Source organism: Rhincodon typus, unplaced genomic scaffold (genome assembly GCF_021869965.1).
Source record: "Rhincodon typus isolate 14 unplaced genomic scaffold, sRhiTyp1.1 hic_rhity00003673, whole genome shotgun sequence".
In the NCBI taxonomy this organism is placed as follows: domain Eukaryota; kingdom Metazoa; phylum Chordata; class Chondrichthyes; order Orectolobiformes; family Rhincodontidae; genus Rhincodon; species Rhincodon typus.
In genome coordinates, this window is record NW_025969311.1 from 1 (window position 1) to 15,609 (window position 15,609).

The following is a 15,609-nucleotide window of genomic DNA, read 5'->3' on the forward strand; positions in this document are numbered from 1 at the left end:
TTTCGGGCCTAGACCAAGAAGGGTCTAGGCCCGAAACGTCAGCCTTCCTGCTGCTCTGATGCTGCTTGGCCTGCTGTGTTCATCCAGCTCTACACCTTGTTATCTCAGATTCTCCAGCATCTGCAGTTCCTACTATCCCCAACCTAGTCAATCTCTCTTCAGACCTGCCATCCCCGAATCAGCCTGGTAAACCTTTGCTGCACTCCCTCGAGAGCAAGAGCATCCTTCCTCAGAAAAGGAGACCAAAACTGCACACAATATTCCAGGTGTGGTCTCACCAAGGCCCTGTACAACTGCATCAACACATCCCTGCTCGTGTACTTGAAACCTCAAGAAACCTCTCACTTTAAACCTATGGCCTCTAGTTTTGTACTCCCCTACGCTGGAAAAAAGACCTTGGCTATTCACCCTATCCATCCCCTCATGGTTTTATAAACCTCTATAAGGTCACCCCTCAGCCTCCGATGCTCCGAGGAATAAAGTCCCAGCCTATTCAGCCCCTCCCTTTTGCTCAATCCTGACAACATCCTTGTAAATCTTTTCTGCATTCTTTCATGTTTAACAATATCTTTCCTATAGCAGGGAGACCAGAACTGAATGCAGTATTCGAAAAGTGGTCTAACCAATGTCCTGTACAGCTGCAACATGATGTCTCAACTCCTCCACTCAATGTACTGACTAATGAAGGCAAGCATGCCAAACACCTTCTTCACCACCCTGTCTACCTGTGACATCACTGTCAAGGAACTATGCACCTGCACCCCTAGGTCCCTTTGTTTGGTAACACTTCCCAGGACCCTACCATTAGCTATACAAGTCCTGTCCTGATTTGCCTTTCCAAAACACAACACCTCACATTTATCTAATTTAAACTCCAACTGCCACTCTTCGGCCCATTGACCCATCTGATCAAGGTCCCGTTTTACTCTGAGATAACCTCCTTCATTATCCACTACATCAGTAATTTTGGTATCATCTGCAAACTTACTAACCAAACCTCTTTCGTTCACATCCAAATCATTTATATAAATGACGAAAAGGAATGGGCCCAGTACCAATTCTTGTGGCACACCAATGGTCACAGGCCTCCAGTGTGTAAAACAACCCTCCACCACCACCTTCTGTCTCCTACTTTCAAGCCAATTTTGTATCCAATTGGCTAGTTACTAGTTATTATTATTACTCGTTTTGGAATCTGAACGGAACAAAGCCTGTTATTGTGAACTTGGACTCAAATTGGAGCTATCACTTTACTTGATGCCTGGACTGAATTGCCAGGATTATTTGCTCCGTGTCTGGCCTGGAAGGGAACTTGCAGATGCCGGTGTCCCCATGCATCTGCTGCTCTTATTCTTCTAGGTTGCAGAGTTTGGAGGTGTGGAAGATGCTGTCAGAGGACCCTTAGCACATTGCTGCACTGGTGCAAGTACTCTTGATTTGTGCCTTGGAGATGGTGGACAGGTTTTGGGGAGTCAGAAAGTCAGTTACTTGCCACAGAATTCCTAGCCCCTGATCTGCACGTCTAGCTGCTCTATGTTTATACCTGGTTCAGTTATGTTTCTGGTAGTATAACCCTAAAATTTTGGGATTGGTGGGGGAATCAGTGATGATGGTGCCATTGAATATCAAGGGGAGACAGTTAAGATTCTCTCCTGTTGAAGATGAGAATTGACTTGTACAGTGTAGCATAAATGATTTGCAGCAGAGACCAGGATAATATTTAGGAGATAGTAGGTACTGCCAATGCTGGAGTCTGAGATAATAAGGTGTGGAGCTGGAGGAACACAGCAGGCGGGTCCCGACCCGAAACGTCAGCTTTCCTGCTCCTCTGATGCTGCCTGGCCTGCTGTGTTCCTCCAGCTCCACACCTTGTTATAATATTTAGGAACAAGCTAGGTTATTGAAGATGGTTGAAGGAAATGAGGAACCTAGGAATACAGATTCAGAGCAGACAACATGGGATCGAGACTGCTTCCTGAACTGACTGAATTACATACTAATTACAGAAATGTTTACTGCAACTTACCAAGATGAAAAAGTACCAGACCTGTGGTATTCCATACTCCCCAGGGAACACAGCTTCCACATACCAAGTGACCAAACTGTAACCAACTGAATCAAATATCAGCATTGCCATTGATTGAGCAAGAGTAAAATTGTCATCCACATTGACGGGCGTGTTTATGTTTGACCACTGTATACCCGTACCTTCAAGTAAATAAAAAAGAAGAAATCAGAAAATAAATGTTAACAGAAAATACTTGAACCATCAGCATTAACACTGAGTGCAGATGAATTGTGTGGCTTTTCATAACCACAGTCTGTGAAGGTCACAAGAGTCATTATTACAGTTATCTGTAATTCTCATTTTGTGCACATCTCCCCTCTCCCCATTTGATGATGGCCTTTGCAAAAAAATCAGTCTGAACCCACTGGTATTTAAAACACATTGGTTATCAAACAATATGAGGGTCCTGGGTTGCAGCATAGTTCGTTCTGGGCTGCATTTGCCACAGCTTTTGAATAGAAACAGTGTACGTCAATGTATAATCAGAAAAAATTAAGCATATTTCCTATTTGGGGAGGATCTGTATTGTCTCACTGTCTCCAAAGATATAATTTCTCAACATTTATTCTGCATGGGCGAACGAGAAACCAAATGCTAGAAAATATTTAACACACAGCTGTGGGATTGAAGCAGCTGTTGCACGTGCCTGACCGTGCGGAGGGTAAGGCAACACAAGAAGGAGATGAGAGAGGGCTAAGGCACTTGAGAAAGAGTCAGGGAGTGTCAGGTAGTTTGAGGGTGGGTGAAGCAGTGTGAGACAGTGAGGCAACTTTAGAGAGGGTACGCAGCCACAGATGATGAGAGAGAAATTGAGGCAAGGTGAAGGGTGAAGAGAAGGCAAGGAAGTGTGAGAGCAGGATGAGGTATTGTGAAAAAGAGGAGGCAGTGTGAGTGAGGGTGAGTTAGTGTACCAAGAGGAGAAATCATGGCAATGTGGAAGAGGTCAAGACAATGAGAAAGACGGCGAAAGAGTATGAGAGGGAAGAATCCATGAGGAAGAACTAGAGAAGATGAGGAATCACGAGTAGGGGCAAGGAAACAGCTGTGGGGGAATATAGGAATCAAGTTTATGATTTGATTAAATTAGATGATAATACAGGTATTTCTGCTATAATGCATGTTTCGTTAACACAAATTGGCTAGAAAACGATTGATGAATAGTGGACATTGTTTGGATAACACAAACTTTTTACTGTACAGTATGGCGATTTCCCTATAACGTGATTTTCTATAGCGCGAGGTCACACAAGAGCGCAACTATCGTGTTGTAGGAGAACTACCTGTACATTTAATAACTAATATAATGGCTCAATGCCACATAGTTGCTAATTGGTCTTGCCAGGAAATCACAACCCTTTGTTGCTTTATTGCTTTTGTGCACAGCTATTTCCCCACAGAATGATACATCAATTTATTCACTGGCAATACACAATAGATTAGGTCCTTAAAATAATTAGGAAAGGCTGGAGTGAAAGTGTGTGATACAGTCATGTATGACATTAGTATCTGAAAGAGTTCAGTTTACTAATTCCTGCTTAAAACAAATCAACCTCAAGGAAAAGGGTCATCTTTCATCAGTGCTCCATGATGGGACAACTCTGCCAAAGTCAAAATATACCGAATGGTCAGAAAGCCAAATATGGTCCATACTCAGGTAATCCCTCTTGAGGAGAGGCCAATCATAAGCACAGCTGCAAAACAGTACAGCCAATACCAATAATGAAAGGAGAAAAGAAACAGCTGAGTGTCTGGAGGGCAAAGACAGTGTGAAAATGGCACTCAGCGATAGTCAGCAACACAATGTTGCCAACTGCACAAACTGACTCAGCTCTATGGGACATGGACTATCTCGAAAGCATAAAAAGAAAATAATTACATTTATAAAGTACCTTTTGTGACTTCAGGATGTCCCAAAATGCTTTACAGCCAATCGAGCCCTTCTGAAATTATTCATTGACAACAGTCAATGTACCCAATGCAAGATTCCACAAACAGTACTGAGATTGCTAATCCGTTTTTGATGATGATTAGGTGATAAAATGCTGGCTAGTGCACTAGGGAGATCTCCCTGCTATTTTTAAAAATTGTGCTGTGAGAACTTTTACATCTCATTGTTAAACAAGAGGGGGGAGCTGTTGGGGCCTCAGTTTAATGTCCTCCACAGTATTGCAATGAAGTGTCAGTGTAGATCATGTGCTCCTCCAGGAGTTGAGTTTGGAGACAAGAGTTACCAGAAACCTGACCTGACACTTCATACTATCACTAACAGTACCATAAAAAGAAAATTTTGGCACAGAATCTCATTGCTCTTACCTTTCCCTTCAAACATGCCAATTAGCTGGCATCCCAGTGCCATGCCAACATTTGAGATCAAGCATGATGCCACTTTCTGGGGGTGTGTCATTGTATGGTAACGAGGTGCGATGAAGAAGTAAGGGATATACGAAAAGAAGTACAGGAATCCACTAACTGCAGCAGCTATATTAGCTGTAAACAGAGAAGAAGCCACATAAAATGCAGATACATACCTCATTCTGCAAATAGACAGATACATTTTGTGGAACTAGTATCTAAACTGATTCTAGTGAAGTACCTGCAGGGATGACTGGTACAGTATACATATGTGATTGTACTACAAATCACCTAATTCAGCATATATCCCTAGTTCCTTTGTTTCCAGTTTCTCCACTTGAAAGTAGTCACTTGATATGTGCCAATCCTATTCAGGAACACTTCACCCAAGTAGCTGAAAACATATTTGTCCAGCCCATACCAGGATATGGCAAAGGCACCAGGATGCTCTGGTTACTAAACTTACGAAAAAGGATTGCTCACAGTAGCCCAGGTGCCCAATCTAAATGTTGTGTTGAACCGTAACTAATATAGAATCATGGAGTAATTACATCACCAAAGGAGGCCATTCAAACTCTTGGGTTTGTGTCAACTTTCTGTCAAAGCTACTGACCTTATCCCACTCCATTCAAATCTTTTAATTTCAGGTGCCTATCCAATTCCCCTTTGAAAGCTACAATTGAACTACACTTTCAAGCAATGTATTCCAGATCCTAACTGTCTGGTACATAATTTCACTATTGGTTCTTCGCTGACCACCTAAAATTAGTGCTCTCTGGTTCGCATAAAATTATTTAATTTAAAAAGCACAGAAACAGGTTTTGGTCAGTCCATGCTCCATTTGAAACTCCTCATACCTTTCTCATCTAAATTCATCAACACAACCCTCTATTCCCTTTCCCCTCATATGATTGTCTAGCTTCACTCAAAAGTTGGTACTTTTCAATTCAATCATCCCTGTCATACAGAATTCCACATTTGTGACCCTTCTATCACAGAACAGTCTCTCCTGATCTACTCTATTTCAAGTGAGTTTGAACAGCTCTATCAAATCTCCTTCTTCCCCTCTCCTTGAGAACATAACTCCAACTTCTCTAATCTACCCATATAGCTGAAGTCCTTAATCCTTGAAATTACTTCTTCCTTAATTCTTCTATAATGCATGTTTCGTAAATACAAATTGGCTATAATGCGATTGATGAATAGTGGACACTGTTTGGATAACACAAACTTTTTAACTGTACAGTACAGCGATTTCCCTATAATGTGATTTTCTATAGCGCGAGGTCGCACAAGAACATAACTATCGTGTTACAGGAGAACTACCTGTACATTTAATAACCTAGGGGTGGATAAAGCACACCTTTCCTCTGCTCCTTACTGCCATACTCAAGAATCTAAGCTCTAAAAGATCCAAACTGATATTCAGTGCAAATGATAGCTTTAATGGCCACTTTTGCATGGTACCACTTCATTTATTCTGTTAAATAAATCACTACAATGTTACTGGCTCTGTGCAGTAAATTTTATTTCGTAACAATAAGCAAAATTAAATACAATCCAATGAATATAGCTGTCATTATCTCTGGAACAGATTCAGGGCACATACCTTGGGAGAAGAAGACACTGATCATGAAGCTGAATGAAATCGTGGAAATTGAAAACAGCAGGAGAAACACAAATATTAGGGTGGGATCACTGTTGCTCAGCACAGCTCCTTGTTTGGACATCTGCTGAGCAAAACAAGTAGTAAGAACAAGCAATTATGATGCATCAGTCACTGGAAAACCAGTAAACCCATCAAACAGATATCCCCATCAATCCAACCTCATGGACTAAAAGATATTTTTTAATCAACCAATTTAGCGATGTTATTAACATACTTCTGGAGCAGGTGGGACTTGAACCTGAGCCTCCTGGCTCAGCAACAGGGACATGACCACTGTACCACAAAGATGCCATACCCCAATGGACTAATATTGAGAAAGCAGATGATGGGGAGAATTGATTAATTGATTGGGTAGAAATTTTTTCTAATTAAACTGTACAGAGATGTTATATTACAGCACTGACGCAGGTGGAACTTGGATCCAGGCCTCCTGGCTCAGAGGTAGGGACACTACTGCTATGCTAATTGACAGGGTAGATATAAAGAGGGATCACTCTTCAGCCCCACACTCCTGATTTTTGAGTACAATGGGGTCGGCACCCGGGCCTGGCCACAGAGGCAATTAACATGTCCAGGCAGCGGGCTGTGGAGTAGTTCATAGCTCCCAACTGCCTTCCTCTCTTCTGCAGCTACATTCAAGCCTTGGTGTCCTTGGAGACGAAGCACAAAGTGTCCACTAATACTCTCAGCACTTTTAGACAGAAGTGGACACTGCAGGAGGTGAATGCCTTATCTCCCTCTCCAATTCCATTTTGATTTAGTCCTCTCCCTTTTTCCTTGCCTTTTCCCTCAACTTTGGTGCTAACACACTGCCACTAATGGGCTTTGTAGGTAAACTGATTAATTGAAAACTCAGGTGATTTAATGGCAGTGGATAAAGGTGCAAAGGAACATGGATGATTTCATCATGGGGGAAAACAATATGTTCAGTTGTGTTTGAAAGAAATTCTGGATATAAAACAAACATAAAAGAGGGATCAGGTGAGACAGGTGGAGAAGAAACTGCAAAACTTAGTATTTACTAGTACAGGCAGTGCCTGGGTTGTGAATGCATTCCGTTCCCGAGTCCGTTTGCAAGTCAATTTGTACATAAGTCAGAACACAATGCAGGACAATATAAAGCAGCTGTTCGTAAATACAGGAAATGTTTGTACATCAAATATTTAAAATTACATCCCTGTTTGGGACTGCATTCTTAAGTATGAGCGTTTGCAAATTGGACGTCTGTAAATTGAGGACCCCCTGTATCAACAAAAATACATGTTTGTTGGGAGAGTGTTCATTTCTTATGGTGTAGAGGTAGTGTGTTTAGAAAGTTCAGTCCCATCTCAGAATATGATGTTGATAAAGGCACTGCATAACACGTCCAAACAGTTGATATCAAAAATGTATCTTGGTTTCTGTCTCACTGATTGGTTTGAATCTGAACTGACATTAGTAGCAGGGCATGTTTGCCTGAAAGTGAAGTTTGGAAACTAAGAATCCTTTTCAGTAGAAAGCAAGTGCAAAGTGTTGGGATATGATATCACACCAAACATTGATGAAGAAAATTTATAATAACGAAAGATGACCTAAAAATACATATCAGGCATGGTCAGGTTTTGATAGTCTGAAAACAGGATGAATGTTCTATAAAAGAATATATAATGGAATTTAACAGACTATATGCAAGACTGAAGATAATCTATTTGGAGATTCTTAGCTTAGTGTTTGCCTTTAAATTATGGAACTGCGCCGAGGTGTTAAACATGGATAGATTCCTAGTATCACCCTGAGTTATATTTACAAAACAAAACATACTTTTGAAACAGATGTCTGAAATCCTAAAAACAATTCTGAGAAAATCATTTATTCCCAGTGGCCTTTATGGCTGAAATGAAACATTCAGCAGTAACATTAATAATGGAGGATTCAAGCGATAATGCAAGATTGGCCAGTTACAAGCCAAAAATTAATCCAAAAGGAGAGTAATAACTAACAGCAGTGAAGTCAGAGTTACTGCTGAGAATTTTGGAACAGCAGAGTGCAACCCGGGAACGCTTGGGGTATTGGTTAATGTGTGCTTTAGATGTAACTTGAAATATGATTATACGATGATGATCTTAAATGGAATAACAACCTTTTCAAAATTACTGAAGGTTTGAGATTAGAGAAGATAGTAATACTGATCAGACAGAGGAATTATACTAGTTACAAGAAACTTCAGCCCATTATTGTAGATTTTGGTTGCAGTTTCATTTAGTTGTGTATGTTAGTCAGTGGATGCACATGCACAGTGTGAGAGTGGATTGCTTAAAATATTACTAAATCCTTAAAATAAAATTGACTGAAAAAAGATAAAGGAATTTGAGAGCTATAACTCCTTCAAGTTTGAGGATGTCAAGATGCTTCCCTGTAAAACAGCTGGGGCAAACCATTTTGTCAGCACACATGTAGTGTCAAGAAAAATATCCTTAACATTAAACAGAAAATCTTTGAAAAAGGCTCAAATATGGCAAGGCAATTAGTTTTTGGAAGTCAGTGGATTTACAGTTTACAAAATCTGGATGTTACTGTATTCTTTTAACAAGACCTAACATCTTTAATTAAAATAATATGCAGGTGTTATTGGTGTGGGGACATAGGAAGTCAACGAAAATAAAGCTAATTATCTTAAAACCACATTAATTTACCCATCCATCTTGTTACAGGTTAAAAATTCTACTAAAGGATGCAGGAGGAAGAGACGATGAGTACACTAAACTTACAGAGGGGATCAGCAATGTCATAAAATGACATAATATGTCATAAATATAAGAGAATACCATCACAAACCAAATTGAGCCTCCCATTAGCAAGAAACTTTAACTAAGTTACAGTGATGGACTTGCATTTATAGTGCACCTTTTGTAAATGGGGAGGTGATGGCCTGATTGTATTATCAATTCACTGTCAATCCAGAGACGCAGCTAATTGTCTGGGGACAACACAGTGTGGAGCTGGAGGAACACAGCAGGAACGTTGACTTTTTGGGTCAGGACCCTTCTTCAGAAATGGGGATAGGGAAGGGAGCTGGGAAATAAATAGAAAGAGGAGGGGTGGGGCTGAGGAAGGTAGATGGGATGGTGATAGGTGAGTGCAGGTAGGGAGCAGTGGGAATTGGTCAGTGGGATGGGTGGGGGGATAGGTGAGAGAGAAGATGGACAGGTTGTGTCAGGTCAAGGAGGCGGGGATAAGAGGGAGGGTTGGAGATGGGATGAGGCTGGGGGTAGGGAGATTTTAAAACTGGTGAATTCCATGTTTAGGCCATCGGGCTGTAGGCTCCTGAGGTGGAATACAAAGTGTTGCTACTCCAGTTTCTGGATGGTGTCATTGTGACACTGGAGGAGGCCTAGGATGGGAGTAGGAGGGGGGAGTTAAAATGGTTGGCAACCGGAAGGTGTTGTCATTTGTCGCATACAGAGCGCAGATGCTCTAGATATGGTCATCCTGGGCCTCCTCCAGTGTCACAATGACACCACCTGCAAACTGGAGGAGCAACACCTCTTATTCTGCCTCGGGAGCCTAAAGCCCGATGGCCTAAACATGGAATTCACCAGTTTTAAAATCTCCCCATCCCCGGCTTCATCCGATGTCCAACCCTCCCTCTTATCCCCACCTCCTTGACTGGACACAACCTGTCCATCTTCTCTCCCATCTATCCGCCCCACCCATCCCACTGACCAATTCCCACCACTGCCTACCTGCACTCACCTATCACCATCCCACCTACCTTCCCCAGCCCCAGCCTTCCTCTCTCTATTTATTTCTGAGCTCCCTTCCCTCTCCCCATTTCTGAAGAAGGGTCTCGACCCGAAATGTCACCTTCCTGCTCCTCTGATACTGCCTGGTCTGCTGTGTTCCTCCAGCTCCACACTGTGTTGTCTCCGACTCCAGCATCTGCAGTTCTTGCTAGCTCTAATGGTCTGGGGACCCAGGTTTGAATCTTACCATAGCAGAGAATCGAATTTGAGTGCAATAAGAAACTTGAATTAACATTCTAGCAATGACTGTGAAACCAATGTCGATTGTTGGGAAAAACTCATCTGGTTCACTAACATCCTTTACGGAAGGAAACTGCCATCTGGCCTGGTCTGGCCTAAAAGTAACTCCAGGCCCACAGCAATGTGGTTGATGTTAACTGCGCTCTGGGCAATTAGGGATGGGCAATAATGCTGGCCTTGCCAGGGAATGATTAAAAAAAATCTTGCAATGTCCTTTACGCACTTTGCAGGCAGTCAGGAGCTTTTGAAATGTAGTCACAATTTAATGACAGCCAATTATACACAGCAAACTCCCACAAACAGAAATGTGATAGAAAAACAAACTTATAGATGGTTAAGAGATACAGGTTGCCCTATATACTGGGGAAAACTTTTCAGCTCATCACTGAACTCATAACACAGCACTTTTTACTTCCACCTGATGCAAAAAAAAAAACAGCACCTCTAAACAGCACTTCTTCAGCACCACAGCAGAGCTTCAGCCCATAATTTGTACCCAAGTCTCCGCAATGGGATTTGAACCCATTTCTTTCTGACTCAAAAGGCAAGAATGCAACCTATTGAGCCATGACTGGAAGCTGCAATATCATCAACTGGAGCATGAAGGAAATGGTAAAACTCTGAACAAAAACAAACACATACCTTTGCACAAAACAGCACAGACATGAGAAATACTGAAATTATGAGAAAGAGGAGGAATTTGAAGAACCAGGCCAACCAGTGCAGCCAGTTATTAAGTCCCATCATCTTCATGTACTCCTGGAAAAACAGTGGCAAAGGACATCAGAAACCACCCATCTGTCACATCACATCAACAATCACTTGGAAAGAAAACAATGAACTACCACAGAACAAAACACTGCAAAATATTAAGTAGTGTTTAGTTAATAAACACATCAAGATTCAACAAAAGAAGAAAGAATAGAATGTTCTGACCAATCCAAACACACACATGAACACATACACACAGATAAATGTGTGAAGACTTGGATGCACATATACACCCACACAGGCAAATTCAGATGTGCACACAAGAATGCGTACACATGCATGTGCGCCACACACACACGCACGCCACACACACACGCGAGCACGGCATTTACCTTTTGCTTGGTTTCCTTTTCCAGTACAATTGCTTTGGTAACATTAAGGGCCATGTAGGTGAAACTCAGCATGACCAGTAGTGAAAGCTGTGTTTGGATTGCCAAAATGAAGATGTCATCAGTATAGGGGGGGAAAGGGAATCGCAGCATTTCTACTGGAAATGATGGAAGCAGTTTGGCTGCTTCTTGGTTGGCATGATACTTGATAATGGCTCTGTCTGTTGCGAACTGTGTTGCCAGGAAGCCCTCGCGGTAATAGCCTTAGAAAACCCAAAGAACAAAAGAAGTGTATAAACTATATTATGAAATTAAGTAATAATCTTGAACAATGTGTCTTTCTGAAAATATTACAACTTTATCAGAATACAGTAATAATTCATTACTTTCATGCTATGGTAACAACAATCATAGATGACTCGTTACTTTAACACAATGTTCTAGTTAAATGATAACACAGCAAATTAGGAATTCAGAAATACAATTACCCTCATCTGAATACAAAAATAAATAGAGTTATGTGATCTCTATATTCATATTCTCACAGCGCAGGCCTGTGAACTTTAGCCTTTCTATGTGCTTGTTGATAAAATGGTAAGATAAAAGCAGATTCTCAGTGCTTTTGATCAGTGGCTTTTCTAATCCGTAAGAGTCAATGTTCTTCTGTGATATTTACTTTCCTGGTTACTGAATGGCGATAAATGTTAAGTGCCTAACAACATGTGAAATATATTTATATGTATTGTGCAGTGCGTGCATGGTGTTTTGAAATATCACACTCAGTAGGTTACACGTTTGTATCCAAGAAGGTTGTGAATTCAAGTCCAACTTGAACCTATAGTCCAGGACGACGCTCCAGCACAATACTGGCAATGCTGTATTATTAGTGATTCCAACCTTCAGATGAGATGGTAAGCCAAGTCTGCCATGTCAGCAAGCATAAAAAAACTTTTAAAAATAGTCAAAGAATAGCAGGGTACATTCTGGTGTTCTCAATAAAACAAATTATATGGCAATTGCCTCATTGGTATTTTCTTCCACATTACAACATTGATTGAGACTTCACTGGCAGTAAAGCAGCCTATAACAACCTGAGTTTGTGAGAAGCACTTAGAAATACAAGTTATTTTACATGGCTAAAATTGAAGTGGAAGAAAATTGCAGGGGCAAAGATTTCAAAAACTGAAATAAAAACAAAGAAGTGTGAATGGAGATCTGAAGCAAAAGCAGAAATTGCTGATGAAATTCAGTGGGTCTGGCAGTACCTCTGGCAAGAAAGTTAACAGTTTGAGTCCAGTGTGTCTTCATCAGAACTATTAGCAACTAGGAAAGAGTGGTATTTATGCTGAAGATGAAGTTCGATGGGGAGGGATGGTAGGAGTGGAGTGCTGGTGGGAGTTGTGGGGAAATGAGCTGATAGTTGGAGATGGAGCCCAGAGAGGGAGAGATATGAAAGGGATAAATAAAGAAAGAGATGATGCATAGTAGGCCAGGACGGAAAAGCTGAGTATGAGACAATTCAAGTTGGACTTGAATTCACAACCTTCTTGGATATAAAAGTGTAACCTACTGAGTGTGATATTTCAAAACACCATGCACGCACTGCACAATACATATAAATATATTTCACATGTTGTTACACACTTAACATTTATCACCATTCAGTAACCAGGAAAGTAAATATCACAGAAGAACATTGACTCTTAGAGATTAGAAAAGTCACTGATCAAAAGCACTGAGAATCTGCTTTTATCTTACCATTTTATCAACAAGCACATAGATGGCTAAGAGTGGGAGAGAATAAAAGCAATCCATATAATGTGACAATAGGTCTAGAAGTAGGTGGGAATATGTGACTGTGCTAAAAGTAACCCATGTCATAACAGAATTGGGTGTGGAGTGAGGGAAAAACATGGAAGGATGGAACCAGGCTCTACAGTTTTGAACTTGATATTGAGTCATAGAGGCTGCAGGTTCTCCAGTGTAAAATGAGATGTTGTCTTTCCAGCTTGTGCTGAGTCTCAGTAGAACACTGCAGCAGGCTTGCAACAGAAATGTTGGCGTGAAAACATGGTGGTTCGTTGAAGTGGCAGGCAACTGGAACTTGGGGCCATTTTTTGCAGACAAAATAGGGCAGCACGATGGCTCAGTGGTTAGCACTGCTGCCTCACAGTGCCAGGGACCCAGGTTCGGTTCCAGCCTCGGGCGACTGTGTGGAGTTTGCACAATCTCCCCGTGTCTGCGTGGGTTTCCTCCGGGTGCTCCGGTTTCCTCCCACAGTCCAAAGATGTGCAGGATAGGTGGATTGGCTATGCTAAATTGCTCATAGTGCCCAGGGATGTTTAGGTTAGGTGGGTTAGATGTAGGAAATTAGGGGAATAGGTCTGGGTGGGATGCTGTTTGGCGGGATGGTGTGGATTTGTTGGGCCGAATGGCCTGTTTCCACACTGTATGGATTCTATGATCAATGAAAACATTGGTGTTCCGCAAAGTGGTCACACAGGCTGTGTTTTGTCTCCCCAGTGTAGAGAAGACCACACTGTGAACAGTGAACAAAATACACTGTACTGAATGAACTGCCAGTAAATTGCTGCTTCACCTTCACCTAGGGCCTTGGATGGGTGGAGAGGGAGGAGCATAAATACCAGGAAAAATACTACTTTTTCTTAACTGCTGACAGTTCTGATGAAGAGTCAGTGAGCTCAAAATGTTAACTCTGTTTTCTTCCTACAGATGTTGCCAGACCTACTAAGTTTTGCCAGCAATTTCTGTTTTCGTTTCAAATACTGAAGTCTGTTCTGTCAATCTCAGCCTGAAATGTCAAGGCAAATTTGACGGCACAGAAACAGCAAGTGTGACCATCAGTGACTGAGTATGACCTGGAGCACTTAACACAAAAGGTAAATCTAAAGAGAACTCAGTATCTTCCCTGTTGCAGACTAAACTCTTGCCTAAGAGAATTATATATAACACTGGACAAACATCAGAAATAGAAAAACAAGGGTTAGTACAAGGCAGAACTTGCTTAATAACAGATAACCAAAGCTCCACACCCAGTCCGGCTAAGGGTGCAGAATCTGAGTAGTGCATTGCTCACATCAAAGAAATTTAACTCTCACTGTGCCTTGCTCTTCGTAGAATGAAACATTTGAAACTTTTCTCTCCCATCCTGTACCAGTGGATGTCATTAGGACACAGGACAGGTGTGTCCAGATTTCAACTTCTCTGTCCACCTGGCCTGCTCACCTGTATGAATGAAGCTGTAGAAGGGCCAGTGCTGTTAGCTCACCTGGACTGCCTCCATCCTTGAAGTATTGCTCACGAGGCCCAGGTACCTGAAGCAGTGGGAAAAGGGACCGAGTGTGCCAGTCTTTATCTCCGTTTGGATTGAAAGAGCTTAGTTCCCCAAGGGGTGCATTCAGAGGACTGTATTTAAACCTTAGGTGGTAGTTTACCTAAAAAGACAAGAATCAACAATCACCAATTACATAAGAATTCCGGTTGACCTTTCTTTCTCACCAACATGATAAAACAGATCAACCATCATCTCGACACGCAACATTGCCATTATTTTGTATTTATCTGATGCTGTTTTAACCAAGCAACACTCAGAATAGGTCACTCCAAATCTCATGTCCCAGAACAAAACAGCAAGTCAGAAAGACGAGTACAAGGAAATCCTGCAGCCTGTACTACACAGCTCAAACACCCTGATTTAAAGCAGCACACATTATGGTAGAGAAACAATTCGAGTTGTTTTTTAATTCATTCATGGGATGTGGGTGTCACTTGCTAGGCCAACATTTATTGTCCATCTTTAATTGCCCAGAGGGCAGTTAAGAGTCAATCACATTGCTATGGGTCTGGAGTCACATGTAAGCCAGACAGGTAAGAATGGCAGATTTCTTTCACTAAAGGACATTAGTGAACAAGAATTTTTTTCCTGACAATTAGCAATGGTTTCATGGTTATCATTAGACCCTTATTTCCAGATTATTATTGAACTCAAATTCCACTAGCTGCCATGGTGGGATTTGAAGCCAAGTTCCCAGTTTAATATTGAATCAGAGATAGTAGGAACTGCAGATGCTGGAGAATCCGAGACAACAAGGTGCAGGGCTGGATGAACACAGCAGGCCAAGCAGCATCATAGGAGCAGAGAGGCTGACGTTTCGGGCCTAGACCCTTCATCAGAAAAGGGGGAGGGGAAGGGGGTTCCAAAATAAATAGAGAGAGAGTGGGAGGCGGATAGAAGACGGATAGAGGAGAGGATAGGTGGAGAGGAAACAAACAGGTCGAAGAGGCGGGGATGGAGCCAGTAAAGGTGAGTGTAGGTAGGGAGTTAGGAAGGGGATAGGTCAGTCCAGGGAGGACGGACAGGTCAAGGGGGCGGGATGA

The 15,609-nt window shown here is 41.8% G+C and overlaps 1 protein-coding gene across 1 annotated transcript; it reads right to left on the reverse strand.

Annotated features, from left to right (window-relative positions):
- Nucleotides 1-2,026: 2,026 nt before the first annotated feature.
- LOC125481809 (phospholipid-transporting ATPase ABCA3-like) lies at nt 2,027-14,666 on the reverse strand (the record flags this gene model as incomplete). The annotated part of the gene is made up of 6 exons (XM_048593722.1): nt 2,027-2,208; nt 4,382-4,555; nt 6,030-6,150; nt 10,754-10,870; nt 11,215-11,474; nt 14,501-14,666. Coding segments are annotated over 6 exons (1,020 nt in total), but the record flags the coding sequence as incomplete, so codon positions are not given.
- Nucleotides 14,667-15,609: the final 943 nt, after the last annotated feature.